The 13,514-nt window shown below is 50.0% G+C and overlaps 1 protein-coding gene across 3 annotated transcripts in view; it reads left to right on the plus strand.

The window, feature by feature from the left end:
• The window catches only part of LOC131823368 (long-chain-fatty-acid--CoA ligase ACSBG2-like), a 33,163-nt gene extending 24,045 nt beyond the window's left edge, over positions 1-9,118 (plus strand). Inside the window, exons 8-15 of one of the 3 annotated variants that reach the window (XM_059159647.1) lie at positions 1,115-1,291; positions 3,079-3,260; positions 3,403-3,636; positions 5,004-5,224; positions 6,381-6,520; positions 6,686-6,932; positions 8,194-8,302; positions 8,596-9,118. In XM_059159647.1, coding sequence (XP_059015630.1) covers positions 1,115-1,291; positions 3,079-3,260; positions 3,403-3,636; positions 5,004-5,224; positions 6,381-6,520; positions 6,686-6,932; positions 8,194-8,267 — 1,275 coding nt within the window. In that variant the 3' untranslated portion in view covers positions 8,268-8,302; positions 8,596-9,118. The remainder of the gene's footprint in view (positions 1-1,114; positions 1,292-3,078; positions 3,261-3,402; positions 3,637-5,003; positions 5,225-6,380; positions 6,521-6,685; positions 6,933-8,193; positions 8,303-8,595) is intronic. The other 2 variants (XM_059159649.1, XM_059159648.1) reach the window with 2 other exon arrangements.
• Positions 9,119-13,514: the final 4,396 nt, after the last annotated feature.

Consider the following 13,514-nt stretch of genomic DNA (forward strand, 5'->3'; position numbering starts at 1 on the left):
CTGCCAGCTGTGTGACCTGGGACAAGTTCCTCCCCTTCTCTGGGCCTCTGTTTCCCCATCTGTAAGATGGAGACAAGAATGGCTTCTGCCTCTCCGAGCTGCCTCCCAGAGTAAGTGATCCCAGTTCTTTCCACACACATCAACAGTTCAAAGTTGCTCGAGTTCCCAGGGCACTTGTCACCACGCTGAGCTAGGCACCCTTTAACCTCTCGCTAAACCCCTTACCAGGAGGTAAGGTGTCATGAACCGTTGTGGTGTGTGATGGCACCTAGTGACTTAGACGACGGCAACTTCAGTCTGCGAGGCATGACATGGCCCCTCTGAGGAGGTACAGCATTTAAGCAAAAATGGCAAGTGTGAGAAAGACTCAGTTGTGGGGCAAGCTGGAGGAAGATCATTCTGAGCAGAGAAAATAGCCAGTGCAAAGGCCCTGAGGCAGGACCCTGACTCATGTGTGGGAGGAATGGTGTGGAGGCCTGTGTGGCAGGATTAACAAGGTAACTGTTCGCCTGAAAGGATGACACCAGTGAGAAAAACAGACTTCAAAATTATACATCTGCAAAAACGACACATCGAGGCACATTTTGGAAAAGGAGAAACAAGCATATGTTAACTGTGGGGTATCTGTGTGATGGGATTATGGGTGGCCTTTTGGTTTGCGGGACACGAGGAGCCCCTGTGCCCATTTTACAGGTGAGCAAAGAGCCCGCGGTTGCTAAGCTAGCAAACAACGGAGCCAGGATTGGATCCTGGGCGACTTACTGGATCTGTTAAGATTTCTGACTTTCCATACAGACATTCCAATGCTAGGCTCTGTTGTTGGATCCAACGGGGGTCGGCTCAACATCCAAAGCTGCCCACTACCTTTTACAGCTCCTCCTGGCCTCGGGCAAGTTCGTTAACCACTCTGGGCTTCTGTTTTTCCACCTGTAAAGTATAAAGGATTGTAGTTACTGACCCAGCTTGGGATGATTTCATGTTTGGAAAGCGTGAGAGCAGGGCCCAGCACACAGCTGAGGTGCTGTAAGTGTTTGTTAAGTAATCACATTTAAATGGCCCTCCACTGAGGCCAGGGGGAGCCCCCCCTGCATCGTAAGCCCGACTTGTGTTCCAGATCACGTGGACGGCAGGTGCAGTGGCAAAGAACAGTGGCCTGTCTTGTGCCGCAGAAAAGCAGGAGGTGGTGGTCAGCTACCTTCCCCTGAGCCACATTGCAGCTCAAATGATGGATATGTGGTTACCCATGAAGATCGGGGCTTTCACCTACTTTGCTCAACCAGACGCTCTCAAAGTAAGGCTTGAGGGCAGCCCGGGGTCGGTGGCTGGGTTTCCAAGCCCCTGGATCCAGGGGGTTCCTTCTCTCTCCTCATCTTACATTCCATTTGGGCACAATGGAAACAGTCAACCACATTCTTTTAGTTTTTATCTTTACCCAAATCAAGGCAGCCACATATGGTTGTGTGGGTTGTACACTGAACAATCCAAAACGAAGATGTGACTTGTTTTGAAAGCAGAATGTGTATGGGGGTTTTTCTGTGTGGTTTTTTTTGTTTTTATGGTCAGTATTCCCAGCAACAAAAAGCTCCCCAAACCAAACCCATCTCAAGGCCCTTACCCACATCTCTTTTTGTCATTTTTTTTTCCTGCTTCAGTATCCCCTTGGCCCCTCTTCACCCCCTTCCCACCCCAGTGCCCAGTGTCTGGGGCATTGTAGCCACTCGATAAATACTTTCTTCTCTGGCTGACTACGTCATGTGCACCCACGCACCTTCAGGACCTGAGAAGTTCCCATCTGCCCATATCCTTATCCTCTCTGAAAACTATCCAGTTTCCAAACAACTAACCCGGCACCCAGCGGGTAATAAAGGTATCTTAATGTTTTAAGAAACTGCCAGACTGTTTTCAGAGTGGCAAGTGGGTGGAGGGTGGCAGCCCTTGTGCCGAGCAAGTGACGAGCGCCTCCTAACAGGCTTGGTGACCGGTTATCAACCTTCTTTGGGAGAAAAGCGTCTGTGCCAACCTTTTGCTCACTTCAAAATGTGGCCGCGCCTCTTCCTACAGTGGCGTTGGACCAGCTTATTGGTCCGCCAGCGCCCTCTCCCGGGGGCGTGTCTTTTCATTCTTAACTCCGATGAAGTCTTCTCTCTTCTTTTGTGAGTGTGGTGCCATGTGCGTGGGACCCTGGCCTGCCCCAGGGCCGTGGGGGTCTCTGTGGCGCTCCCCACGGACCCTGCAGTTTTCGCGCTCACACTTGGGTCTGTGCTCCGTCCTGAGTTCACTTTTGCGTGGGGGAAAAGACGCTGAACGGAGCGTTTGCTTCTACTTTTCAGGACAGGACTAGCCTCCCCTCCGCTGAGTCGCACGGGCACCCTCACGGACTGCGAAGGGCTCATAAATGTAGAAACTCGTGTTTGAATTTTCTATTCTGTCCCGTTGAACCCGTATGTCCAGCCTTACAGCCAAACCGCACCAACTGGACGTTTCTGTCATTCTGGCACAGTGCCCACCTTGCCCTGGTCTGCTGGGACATTCCTGGTTTGATGACTGAGAATCCCATCTTTCAGGAGCTCCTTGGGTTCTGAGCAAACCAGGACGGCCGGTCAGCCTACTGCAGAATAAATTGCAAAATCGGGTAGTAATTCTTCCCACTTTGATCTTCTCTTCCAAAACCGCTTTGGTCGGTCTAGGTTCTCTGCATTTCCACATAAATGTCGAGATGGGCTTGTCAGTCTGTGGAAAAGTCTGCCCGGATTTTGAAAGGGATTGCAAGAACCCACAGATCTGTCTGGGAACAAATCTTACATCCTTTATAACAGCTGTGCAACAGTTCACTGCCTCCTTGGGTCGGCCTTTGTCACCAGTCCGTGCTCTCCACCAAATCCCTAGGCTTCACCCAGAGAGGGAACACTGACTGGCCCCCAGCCTGCCAATGGGTTGGCTCCCTGGGGTGGGTGCTCGCCCTGGTCCAATCAGCCAAGAGAAGCTTCTCCAGGGCTGAGCTAACGGGCTGGGGAGAGATGGGACATCTGGGTTCCAGGCAGGGGGCAGGTGTGGTTAACCCAGCTTGGTCTCTTGCAGGGTACCCTGATCGGCACCCTGAAGGAGGTAAAGCCCACCATCTTCCTGGGGGTGCCCCGAATTTGGGAGAAGATGCAGGAGATGATCAAAGAAAATAGCGTCAAATTCTCAAGCTTGAGGAAGAAGGTGTTCTCATGGGGAAGAGTTATTGGCTTAAAGGTCAATACAAAAAGGATGTTGGGGTAGGTGGAGGGTCCAGCAGAGCCAGGCAGGGAGAGGGCCCTGGGGAAGGGGGCTCAGCCTTCTCCAGCTGGTGCCCACCGACCCCTGTTCAGCTCCATGGCTGCTGAGCCACGCAAAGGGCATTGACATTCTTATTCACAGGGTACATGACACTCCCGGGAGCTACCGCATGGCGAAGGCACTGGTGTTCAGCAAAGTCAGGAGTGACCTTGGCCTTGATAACTGCCACTTTTCCATCAGCGGGGCTGCGCCTCTCGACCAACAGACCTCTCAGTTCTTCCTAAGCCTGGACTTGCCTATAAATGAGATATACGGTATGACGGAGAGCACAGGACCCCACAGCATGTTCAGTCAGAATAACTACAAGATTCACAGGTACCAGCCTCCTGGGAAGACCCCCAGTGCTCCAACAACATGGGGTACTAGAGTTAAAGGGGGGAGGGTGCGCAAGCCACGCTGCTAAGGTGAACCCTGACCTGCGTCTCCAGGATGATGCCTATTCTCCGGCTTCCAAGCCCTAAATCTTCGCAAGGGAAGCCCCCATGTGTTCAAGAGCCCATGGACAAGGGCTCTTTGAATGTTCTAGGGTCTCCCTAATTATCACCTGTGAGTTTTGCCTCCAGATGCCCCCCGCCCCGCAGGCTCATCTAACCTAGGTTCACCTCCAAAGACCATCTCTGCCATGCTCCATCTCAAACATGTCCATGGACCCTTGCTAGCTTTCTCCCAAGCTCAGCTGGCCCCAGGCTACAAGCCTGGCCTTTTAGACGCATCCCCCAGATCTCTGCCTTCATCAACAAGTGGTTCTCCCCACGAGCATGTCTGAAATACAGGCTTCCCCTTTCTAGGACAACACCGGGCAGACTGGACTTGGGGTCACCCTACTCCAGTATGACCTCATCTTAACTGAACTCAAGACATCTGCAATGATCCTGTTCCCAGATCCAGTAACATTCTGAGGGACTGGGAGTTAGCCATAAAACATGTGACGGGAGAGAGGGGCTCAACTCAAACCCTAATATCCTCCCAGAGGCCAGACCACCCCACCATTGTCTTTACGCTAAACTGGTATGAGCAGTGCCTGGACATTTATGCTTTTCTCCCCAACGAAAGCATTTTCCATGCTAAAATGGACACAATACTCAGCCTCTCTCAATGATTACTTGCCATCTGGTGCTCAGGGTCCTTCATTATCCAGGTTCATAATATGAACTTCCCATCGGTCTTGACTCACATCATCCAAGCTCAGGAATCAAATGGATTTGGCTGGCCAGAGATGCCCATCTCGTAGAGAATGTTCCCTCTACAAAGCACCTGCCCCGTCTTCAACAGCTGCAGAGAGTCCCCCCGTTTGCACGCACTGTCATTCACCAAACTGGTCCCCTCACTGGTGGGTACTTAGGGCTTCTTCTCCACAAAGAGCGCTGAAGCGAAAGTTTTGCATGCATACCGCCCACAGTGCTAAAGCAGTTGGTAAAAAAAAAAAATGGTACCTCAACATGACTCTCCTGCATGTTCCTTTCGTTATGGGTGAAGTTGGAAAAAAACCCTCTTTGTGTCCATTCCAAATCCATTTGTATTTCCTTCTCTTGGAACTATCGGTACACCTCCTCATGCCCACCGGGTCCTGGAGAGGGTGAAAGCAGCAGATCCCGCAAGGGAGCCCGGGCTGTGGGCCCAGGCTGCCCGGCGTGGGTGACCTTGTCTCCCTGAGCCCTGGTTTCCCCTCTCCTGCCCCCCAGCAGCTGTGGCAAAATCATGGCTGGATGTAAGAACATGCTGTACCAGCAGAGCAAGGACGGCATCGGGGAGATCTGCATCTGGGGTCGGCACGTCTTCATGGGCTATCTGGAAATGGAAGATGTGACCATGGAGGTCATCGATGACGAAGGCTGGCTACACACGGGGGACCTGGGCCACATAGACAACCACGGTTACCTCTACATCACCGGCCGCATCAAAGGTACTTGGCAGTGAGCTCGACGTGGGCAGTAGCTATTCAGTAGGAGGGTTAGGTTAGCATCATTTCCATGACAAGCAACAGAAAAGCCTTCTGAAATAGGTTGAAGCGAAAAAGAGGAACTATCGGCTCAAAAATGGGGTAGTCCAAGAGGTCTCACTTCAGGCGTGGCTGGACCCAGGTGCCAAAATAGCATCAAAGGAATTGCTTGGTCCTTCCCTTTCTGAGAGCTGTCCTTGGTGCTTTGGGGCCATTTTTGGAGAGGCTTTTCCCATTTGGTGACAAGATAGCTGCCAAAGTCTAGGCTCACCCTAACCACCAAGGCATAGCCACAGTTTTAGATCTGGCTCTCACTGGATCCCACCTCGAGATGAACCTCTGCAGACACTAGAAGGTGCGGACTGGTCGAACCTGGTCCCATGCTCATCCTGGCAGTCCTCATCCAAACCACAAGCGTTTGAGGTGGAGAGAAGGGTCCCCTAAACAAACAGCAGTGTTCGATGCCTGAGTCCCTGGCAGATGCCAGCACAGGTGTCCATCGCCATCACATTATTACCACTTACCCGCCTCAGTAGGGATGGCTGAAAGATCATGGGCTAAGACACAGGGAGTCTGGGTGGGTGGGGCGGAAGGCAGCCAGCATCCTTAGACGAAAGAGAGGAACAGATTTGGGGCAGGAAGAGGGGCTCTTAGAGAATTTGAGAGGTCGGGTGGGGGAAAGTGACACAATTCTCTTAAAGGTTCTTTTGGGGTTGCCAAATGGTAGGAAAATCGGGAGGCAGAGATAGGGCATGGCCAGAAGCACTGTGCTATCTTCCAGCAAGACTTTTCGGAGGTCTTGGAAAGAGTACAGAGGCCCAAGAAACAGGCAGTAGATTCACAGGGCGCTGTCCAAGTGAAGTCCGCAGGACTTGGGCATTTTTGATGGGAATTTCAAGGAGACAGGAAGAGGAAGACCAGAGTGATGCTGGGTCTGGGGCTTGGAGAAGGGCATGGTGGGAGTCCCGGCATGGGCAGGGGTCCTTCTCTGCTTCTGGGGTTTTCTAAGTGAGTGGTCATCTGTGTCCATATCTTTCTCTAATCCTCGAGGGGGTGGGAGTGGGGGCAAGCCCTTTGTACTGTCACAGTCAAACCCTCACCAAGCCACGCTTTGTTCCAGAAATCCTTATTATGGCTGGCGGTGAGAACGTGGCCCCTATTCCCATCGAGAACTTGGTTAAAGAGAAGATTCCCATAGTCAGTAATGCCGTGTTAGTGGGAGATAGAGCAAAGTTTCTGAGCATCCTGCTGACGTTGAAGGTAACATGGGTTTGCTGTCCTTGCATGGGCGGGAGCGGGAGGAGTCTCTGCCCCAGGGTCCAGAGGGCACACCCCTGTGGGTTCAAGACCCACTTCCTGGTCCTTGGGTGTGGCCAGGGAGTGTGTGTGGTCACTGGGTATAGTGACGAGGGTGTCCTGCGCCAGTGTGAGGTCGACAGGACGAACGGAGAGCCACTGGACAAGTTAAGCTTGGAGGCCATCCACTTCTGCCGGAACCTGGGAAGCCACGTGTCCACCGTCTCTGAGATTCTGGAGCTGCAGGACCCCCTGGTCTACAAGGCCATCCAGCGAGGCATAGATGCTGTGAATCAGGAAGCCATTTCCAACACGCAGAGGATCCATAAGTGGGCCATCCTGGAGAAGGACTTTTCTGTCCTACATGGAGAGCTGGGTGAGCAGCCCTGAGAGCAGGTGGCCTTGGCGCTTGGAGGCTGGTCCCTTGCTAGTGTCCAGGGCCACATGGGAACCGAGGAGATGTGTCCTTTACTGGGCATCTGAGGGTCCACTTTCAGCTCATTGGTGCATAGCTCCCCCCGCCACACACACACACACACACACACACGTCCCTTCTCCCCCATGCCCTGCTCTTGGAATAAAAGCCAAACGCCTCATTATGGCCGTGCATGACCATTCTCCTGCTGACGTCTCCTTTTCACTTACTCTGACCCAACCGCACAGGCCTGCGTACTGTTCCCACAATCCTCCAGGTGTAGTTCTGCCTTAGGCCTTTGCACCTGCTACTCCCTCTGCCTGGAATGTCCCCCCGCCCAACTCAATTCTTCGGTTCCTTCTCATTGTCCACGTCGCACACTGAAGGCCACTTCCTCAAGCAGCCTTCTCTGACCTAACATGACTCACCATTGCCCTCAATGGAGCAAATCTACAGCTCACCCTCCCCACTCCAACACTGCTGCCATCTTGCCCCCATGCCACGTCATAGTCTGGGATTACCCTATGTGTTCACTAATCTCAGTCTGTCTGCCCCTCGAGGGGAGGGCTCATGCCAGGGTGGCTGGGGGTCCTGCTTTCCCTCAGCATCCTTCCTGGGGCTTGCTCTCAGCACTCAGCTCTAATCTGATGACGTGGATTGCAGAGTTAGGGTGAAGGCAAGCACATGGCCCCCAACAACTTGGGCTCAAATCCTGTCTCCTCCAAGTGACTGTCCCTCCGATCTTTGGTTCTTCCAACCAGTTTGAAAATGCAGTCCTTGTGGGGCTGCTCAGGACACAGCTGGGGAAGCCTGAGCCCCATGATGACCCAGAGCCTGGGAGTAGCCTGGGGCATGGATCGGGGCCTGAATTCAAGTCTTGCCACTACCGTATACACTCTGGGTCAGCTCAGAGCAACTGGCCCTCTCTGAGCCCGTTTCTTCACCTGTAAAATCAGGGGCTGGTGTGCCCCCTTCATGGGATGCACAGGCCACATGAGCCACAGAGGTTGGCACGCTGTCTGCCTCCCTGCTTCCATAGTCCTCACCCCAGAGCCCCAGCCAAGGGGCAGGTTCTGTCATCCCCACGCGGATGGGGAAGGCGAGGCATGCACAGAGTTGACGGCAGAGCCAGCCCCAGCCTGCCCCTGCCACAGGACCCTGCGGCCCACACACGGGACACGTGGACTTTGATTTCATACCCACCTCTGACCTTTCTCGACAGGTCCGACGACAAAGATTAGGAGACATTTTATCACCCAGAAGTACAAAAAGCAAATTGAGAAATTCTACCACTGACTTCCCTGGTGGAGCTGCTCTTGGCTGTCCCGACGGTGAGACAGGCTTTGCTGGGCTGTGCCTCGAATGGGTCCGACAGGGGTGGTCCCCGTGCATGCAGGCAGGTCTGTGAGCAGAGCTGGGAGCCCACACACAAACATGCATTTTCTTGGCGGGGATTCTAGGTTGGGGCTCAACTCATGCTTTTTCTTCCAGAAAAATGCCCAGATGTTATACTGTAGCTTTGTCAGAAACTTTGGTGGGGAAAAGTGCTACTTGCCAGGAACCCAAGGATTGAGGCACATTGGCCCATCAGATGGTTCCAGTCAGATTTTTCTTTTCTCCCCAGAGGACTGACGGAGGCCTCAGAAAGAAAAGCCTTCACAAGTTTGAAGAAGTGAGTCCCCAAACTGACTCATCTTCCTGGAAGCAACTGGGAAGCCCTTCCAACAAGTTCTGATAATAAAGCAATTCAGCATCCCATGTCCGGATTTGTGGCCCCAGGTTCAGACTCTTTGTCCTTTGTTGAGAAGTGCGGACTCTGGAATCAGTTCTGGTTTCAAATTCTGATGGGCTAGGTGAGTTCAACTTTCTGCGTCTGGATGGCGTGGGAATCTGTAAAAACAGACCCCATCTGACAAGGAAGCTATTGGAGACTCACACCTTCCCAGGTGAGGGGGCACAGAGAAGGCAGATGGCATGGGGCGTCTGAGGCCCGAAACCCCTCATTACGGGTAAACCATCACCGTCAAAGCCCCTTCAGTCTTGGCTAACAGCTATGGTTCCTGATGAACCCCGTCTTTGCAGATGAGTTTCGCTGTTGTCCTAAGGCCCCAAAATAAAGCAACTTAAGACAGAAGTTTGTTGTTCTTCCAAAGGTCACATAAAAGCAGACCAACCCTGATACGGCAAATCCACAGGGCTGGTCCCCGAAAGATCAGTGGAAGGGACACCTCCCAGCCTAGAGAGGGACAGCCTACAAGGACAAGAGAAAGAAAATTTCCAGTCTTGTAAGATTCCGTTACTCAGACGTAGTCCAGGGCCCCTTTTCTTTTTAAAATATAAAATTATAAATCGATGAGAAACATATGAAGACCACCTCCTTGCCAAACAAAACAAAACACAAATGCAATGCACGCAGGATAATGGCATATCTGATGACCTTCCTTAGCAACCTCGTAGGTTTTTAGGTTTTTTTTTTCATATGCAAATATAGTCTGTCTTCTTTTTTATTTTCCAGCGTCTATATTTGCAAGTTTGCCTGCTCACTAAAATTTATTTGTAACCCCCAAATCAATGCCCCCAAGCACACACCCGTGGTCATCTGTGGACACGCCGAAGAATTCGAATCCCTCTTGAGTCAAACACAGTGCTGCTTGCCTTCTTGCTTCAGCTCATGCTGTCGACGCACGTCCTTCTGAGGCCGTTTTCCCACGGAATAACTGGTAGTCATTACTGTCATACAATGACGCGATAACACAGAAGGAATGATGGGATGAGAAAGTCTCTGTTTGGCAATCATGATGGGAGGGACAGGGAGACAATCAGGACCTGTCAGTGTACACCGAGGTCGCTGGCTGGAGCTTTGATGCTAGGGAAGATAATTGGTGTCATCTCATAATACCTCCCGACAAAATTGTGATCAGTTGTAAAAGCAGGGAAGATCAATTTAAGGTGGGGGAACCTGAGAGACGCCAACTTGACCCGGTGGTCAACGTCTTCGTCACCTCCTGACACGTGCACTATAAGGAACACAGCATGGTTTCTGTCGGATTCTTTCCGAGAAAGCTGTGTGACGTCAGAGGGATTGGGGGCCTGAGCATGACCACGGGGGGACGGCAGCTTTATTTGGGCAGAACTTTGGTTCATGTGCAGGGCAAGACGCTCACAGAATGAGACTTTCTAGAGACAACAGCACAGAGCCTACCCGCCACAAAATCAAATAACCCAGTCAAGAAATGGGCAGAGGACATGAACAGACATTTCTCCAAAGAAGACATCCAAAGGGCCAACAGACACATGAAAAAGTGCTCAATATCACTCAGCATCAGGGAACTACAAATCAAAACCACAATGAGATATCACCTCACACCAGTCAGAATGGCTAAAATTAACAAGTCAGGAAATGATGGATGTTGGCAAGGATAGGGAGAAAGGGGAAGAACCCTCTTACACTGTTGATGGGAATGGAAGCTGGCACAGTCAACTCTGGAAAGTAGTATGGAGGTTCCTCAAAGAGTTGAAAGTAGAGCTACCCTATGACCTAGCAATTTTACTACTAGGTATTTATCCAAAGGACACAAACATAGTGATTCAAAGGGGAACCTGCACCCCAATGTTTATAGCAGCAATGTCCACAATAGTCAAACTATGGAAAAAGCCCAGATGTCCATAGACAGATGAATGGATAAAAGAAGGTGTGGTGTGTGTGTGTGTGTGTGCGCGTGCGCGTGCATGTGTGTATAATGGAGTATTACTCAGCCATCAAAAAGAATGAAATCTTATCATTTATAAGGACATGGCTGGAGGGGCGCCTGGGTGGCTCAGTGGGTTAAAGCCTCTGTCTTCAGCTTGGTCATGATTTCAGGGTCCTGGAATCGAGCCCCACATCGGGCTCTCTGCTCAGCAGGGAGTCTGCTTCCCTGTCTCTCTCTCTCTGCCTGCCTTTCTGCCTACTTGTGATCTCTATGGAATAAATAAAATCTTTTTAAAAAGAGAGAAAAAGGACATGGCTGGAGCTACAGTGTATTATACTGAGTGAAATAAGTCAGTCAGAGAAAGACAAATACTATCTGATTTCACTCATATATGAAATTTAAGAAACAGAAGAGATGAACATGTGGGGAAGGGGAAACAAAAGAACGAGAGGGAGGCAAACCATAAGAGACTGTTAACCACGGAGAACAATCTGAGGGTTGTTGGGAGGGGAGGTGGGTTGGGAGTGGGCCAAACGGGGTGATGGGTATCCAGGAGGGCGCTTGCTGTGATGAGCGCTGGGTATTCTATGTAAGTGATTAATCTAGTGATAAATACTACTCCTGAAACCAAAACTACCCCACATGTGAACCAACCAGAATGTAAATAAAATTTTGAAAAATAAATCAATTAAAATACAAATAAATAAATAAATAAATAAAATTTCGAGGCACTGAAAGTCATACAATCTTCCGCCCAAATAACACCATTTCAATATTTCCACTCTCAGGGTACCGTTAACTCAAATAATGCATTAACTTTCATGCAAAGATCTGGAAAGGCTGTGAATTCACACCATGTTATAACTCAGCAACCTCCAGCTGGAAGAGGTTAAGAAGTCACCGATAGCCTCCGCTGAATGGATTCTCTGAATATGCTCTGAGGTTAAGAATTTGAACTCAGTCGTCTCCGTCAGCCGTCCCGTGCTGCCCTAAAGAGCCGGCCTGTTCAGAGTCCTTGTAATCCTTGTGTCTCCCATAATGACTTACTCCTCCTGCCCAGCCATCCACCAGATCCTTGCCTTTAATGAAAGGACAAAGATGCAAGACTTTCGTCTTCACAGCTTCCCGTAAAGCTACTGACCAAGACAGTGTGGTTCAAGGTCAATACCGTAGAGAGTGCAGAAATGAAAGCTCAAATTTAGGGCCAACTAATTTTTGATGAAGGTGCCCCAGTGGTTCAGTGGGGGAAAGGGCCGTCTTGGTAATGAACAACGCCGCAATAAGGTGCCCAAAGCAAACACAACAAGAGAACATACATCTTGATCTCACGCCACACGCAAAAACTAACTCAAAATGTATCATATACCTAAATATAAAAGCCAAAACTACAAAACTTTGGGGGTAAAGAGAAAGTTTTTGTGCCCTGGGATTAGGTAAATATGTCTTAGATGTGATTGCAAAGCACACAGCATAAATGACATGACATGACTGGACTTCACCAAATATAAAAACTCTTCCCTTCTAAACATACAGCCAAGCAAATGTGAAACTGAAAAAACAAAAGTATTTAAGAATCATGTATCTGGGGCACCTGGGTGGCTCAGTGGGTTAAGCCTCTGCCTTCGGCTCAGGTCATGAACTCAGGGTCCTGGGATCGAGCCCTACATCGGGCTCTCTGCTCAGCAGGGAGCCTGCTTCCTCCTCTCTCTCTGCCTGCCTTTCTGCCTACTTGTGATCTCTGTCAAATAAATACATAAAATCTTTTTTAAAAAGTTGAAAAAGTTAAAGAAAAAAAAAAAAGAAAAGAAGAATCATGTATCTGCGGGGCACCCGGGTGACTCAGTCTGTTAAGCATCTGACTTTGACTGAGGTCATGATCCCAGGGTCCTGGGATGGAGTCCCACAGGGGTGAGCCTGCTTCTCCATCTCCCTCTGTGTGGTTTCTCTCTCTCTCTCTCTCTCAAATGAATAATCTATTTTTAAAAATCACTTATCTGTTAAAAAACTTGTAACCAGAATATGTAGAGAACACATACAACTCAACAATAAAAAGGCAAATGGCTAAATTTAGAAATAGAAAAAGGATTTGATTGGACATTTCTCTAAAGACAGACAAACGGTCACTAAGCATGTGAAAAGATGCTTCATGTCACCAATCACCAGGGAAATGCAAGTCAAAACTACAACGAGAAGCACTTTACACACCCCCCATGGCTAAAAACTTAAAATCTGGCAATACTAAGTCTCAGCAGGGATCTGGAGGGAATGAAAACAGCAGGGCCGCTGTGGAAAGCAGTTTAGACAGTTTCTTAAAATGTTGAACATGGAGTTACTGTATGACCCAGCAATTCGGCCCCTAGGTACGCGCAAAAGAGAAATGACCCAAAAGCTTGTACACAAATGTTCACAGCAGCATTATTCATGATCACCAAATGCTAGGAGAAAATCCAAATGTCCACCAACCGATTAATCAATAAACAAAACACAGTACCATCCAGATCATGGAACCCTACTCAACCACAAGAATGCACAAACAACGGGGCACGAACAATGGAGCCTGGGTGGCTCAGTCGGTTAAGCGGCTGCCTTTGGCTCAGGTCATGATCCCAGGTGCTGGGATCGAGTCCCACGCTGGACTCCTTGCTAAGCAGGGAGCCTGCTTCTCCCTCTGCCTCTGCTGCCACTCTGCCTGCCTGTGCTCGCTCGCTTTCTCTCTCTCTCTGACAAATAAATAAAATCTTAAAAAAAGAATGCCGAACAACGGAGACACATGGATGAACTCACACTACGTGGAAGGAGCCAGATGCCAAAGGCTACACACTGTGTCACTCCACTTATATGACATGTCTAA

The sequence above is a fragment of the Mustela lutreola genome, chromosome 2 (assembly GCF_030435805.1).
Source record: "Mustela lutreola isolate mMusLut2 chromosome 2, mMusLut2.pri, whole genome shotgun sequence".
NCBI lineage: Eukaryota > Metazoa > Chordata > Mammalia > Carnivora > Mustelidae > Mustela > Mustela lutreola.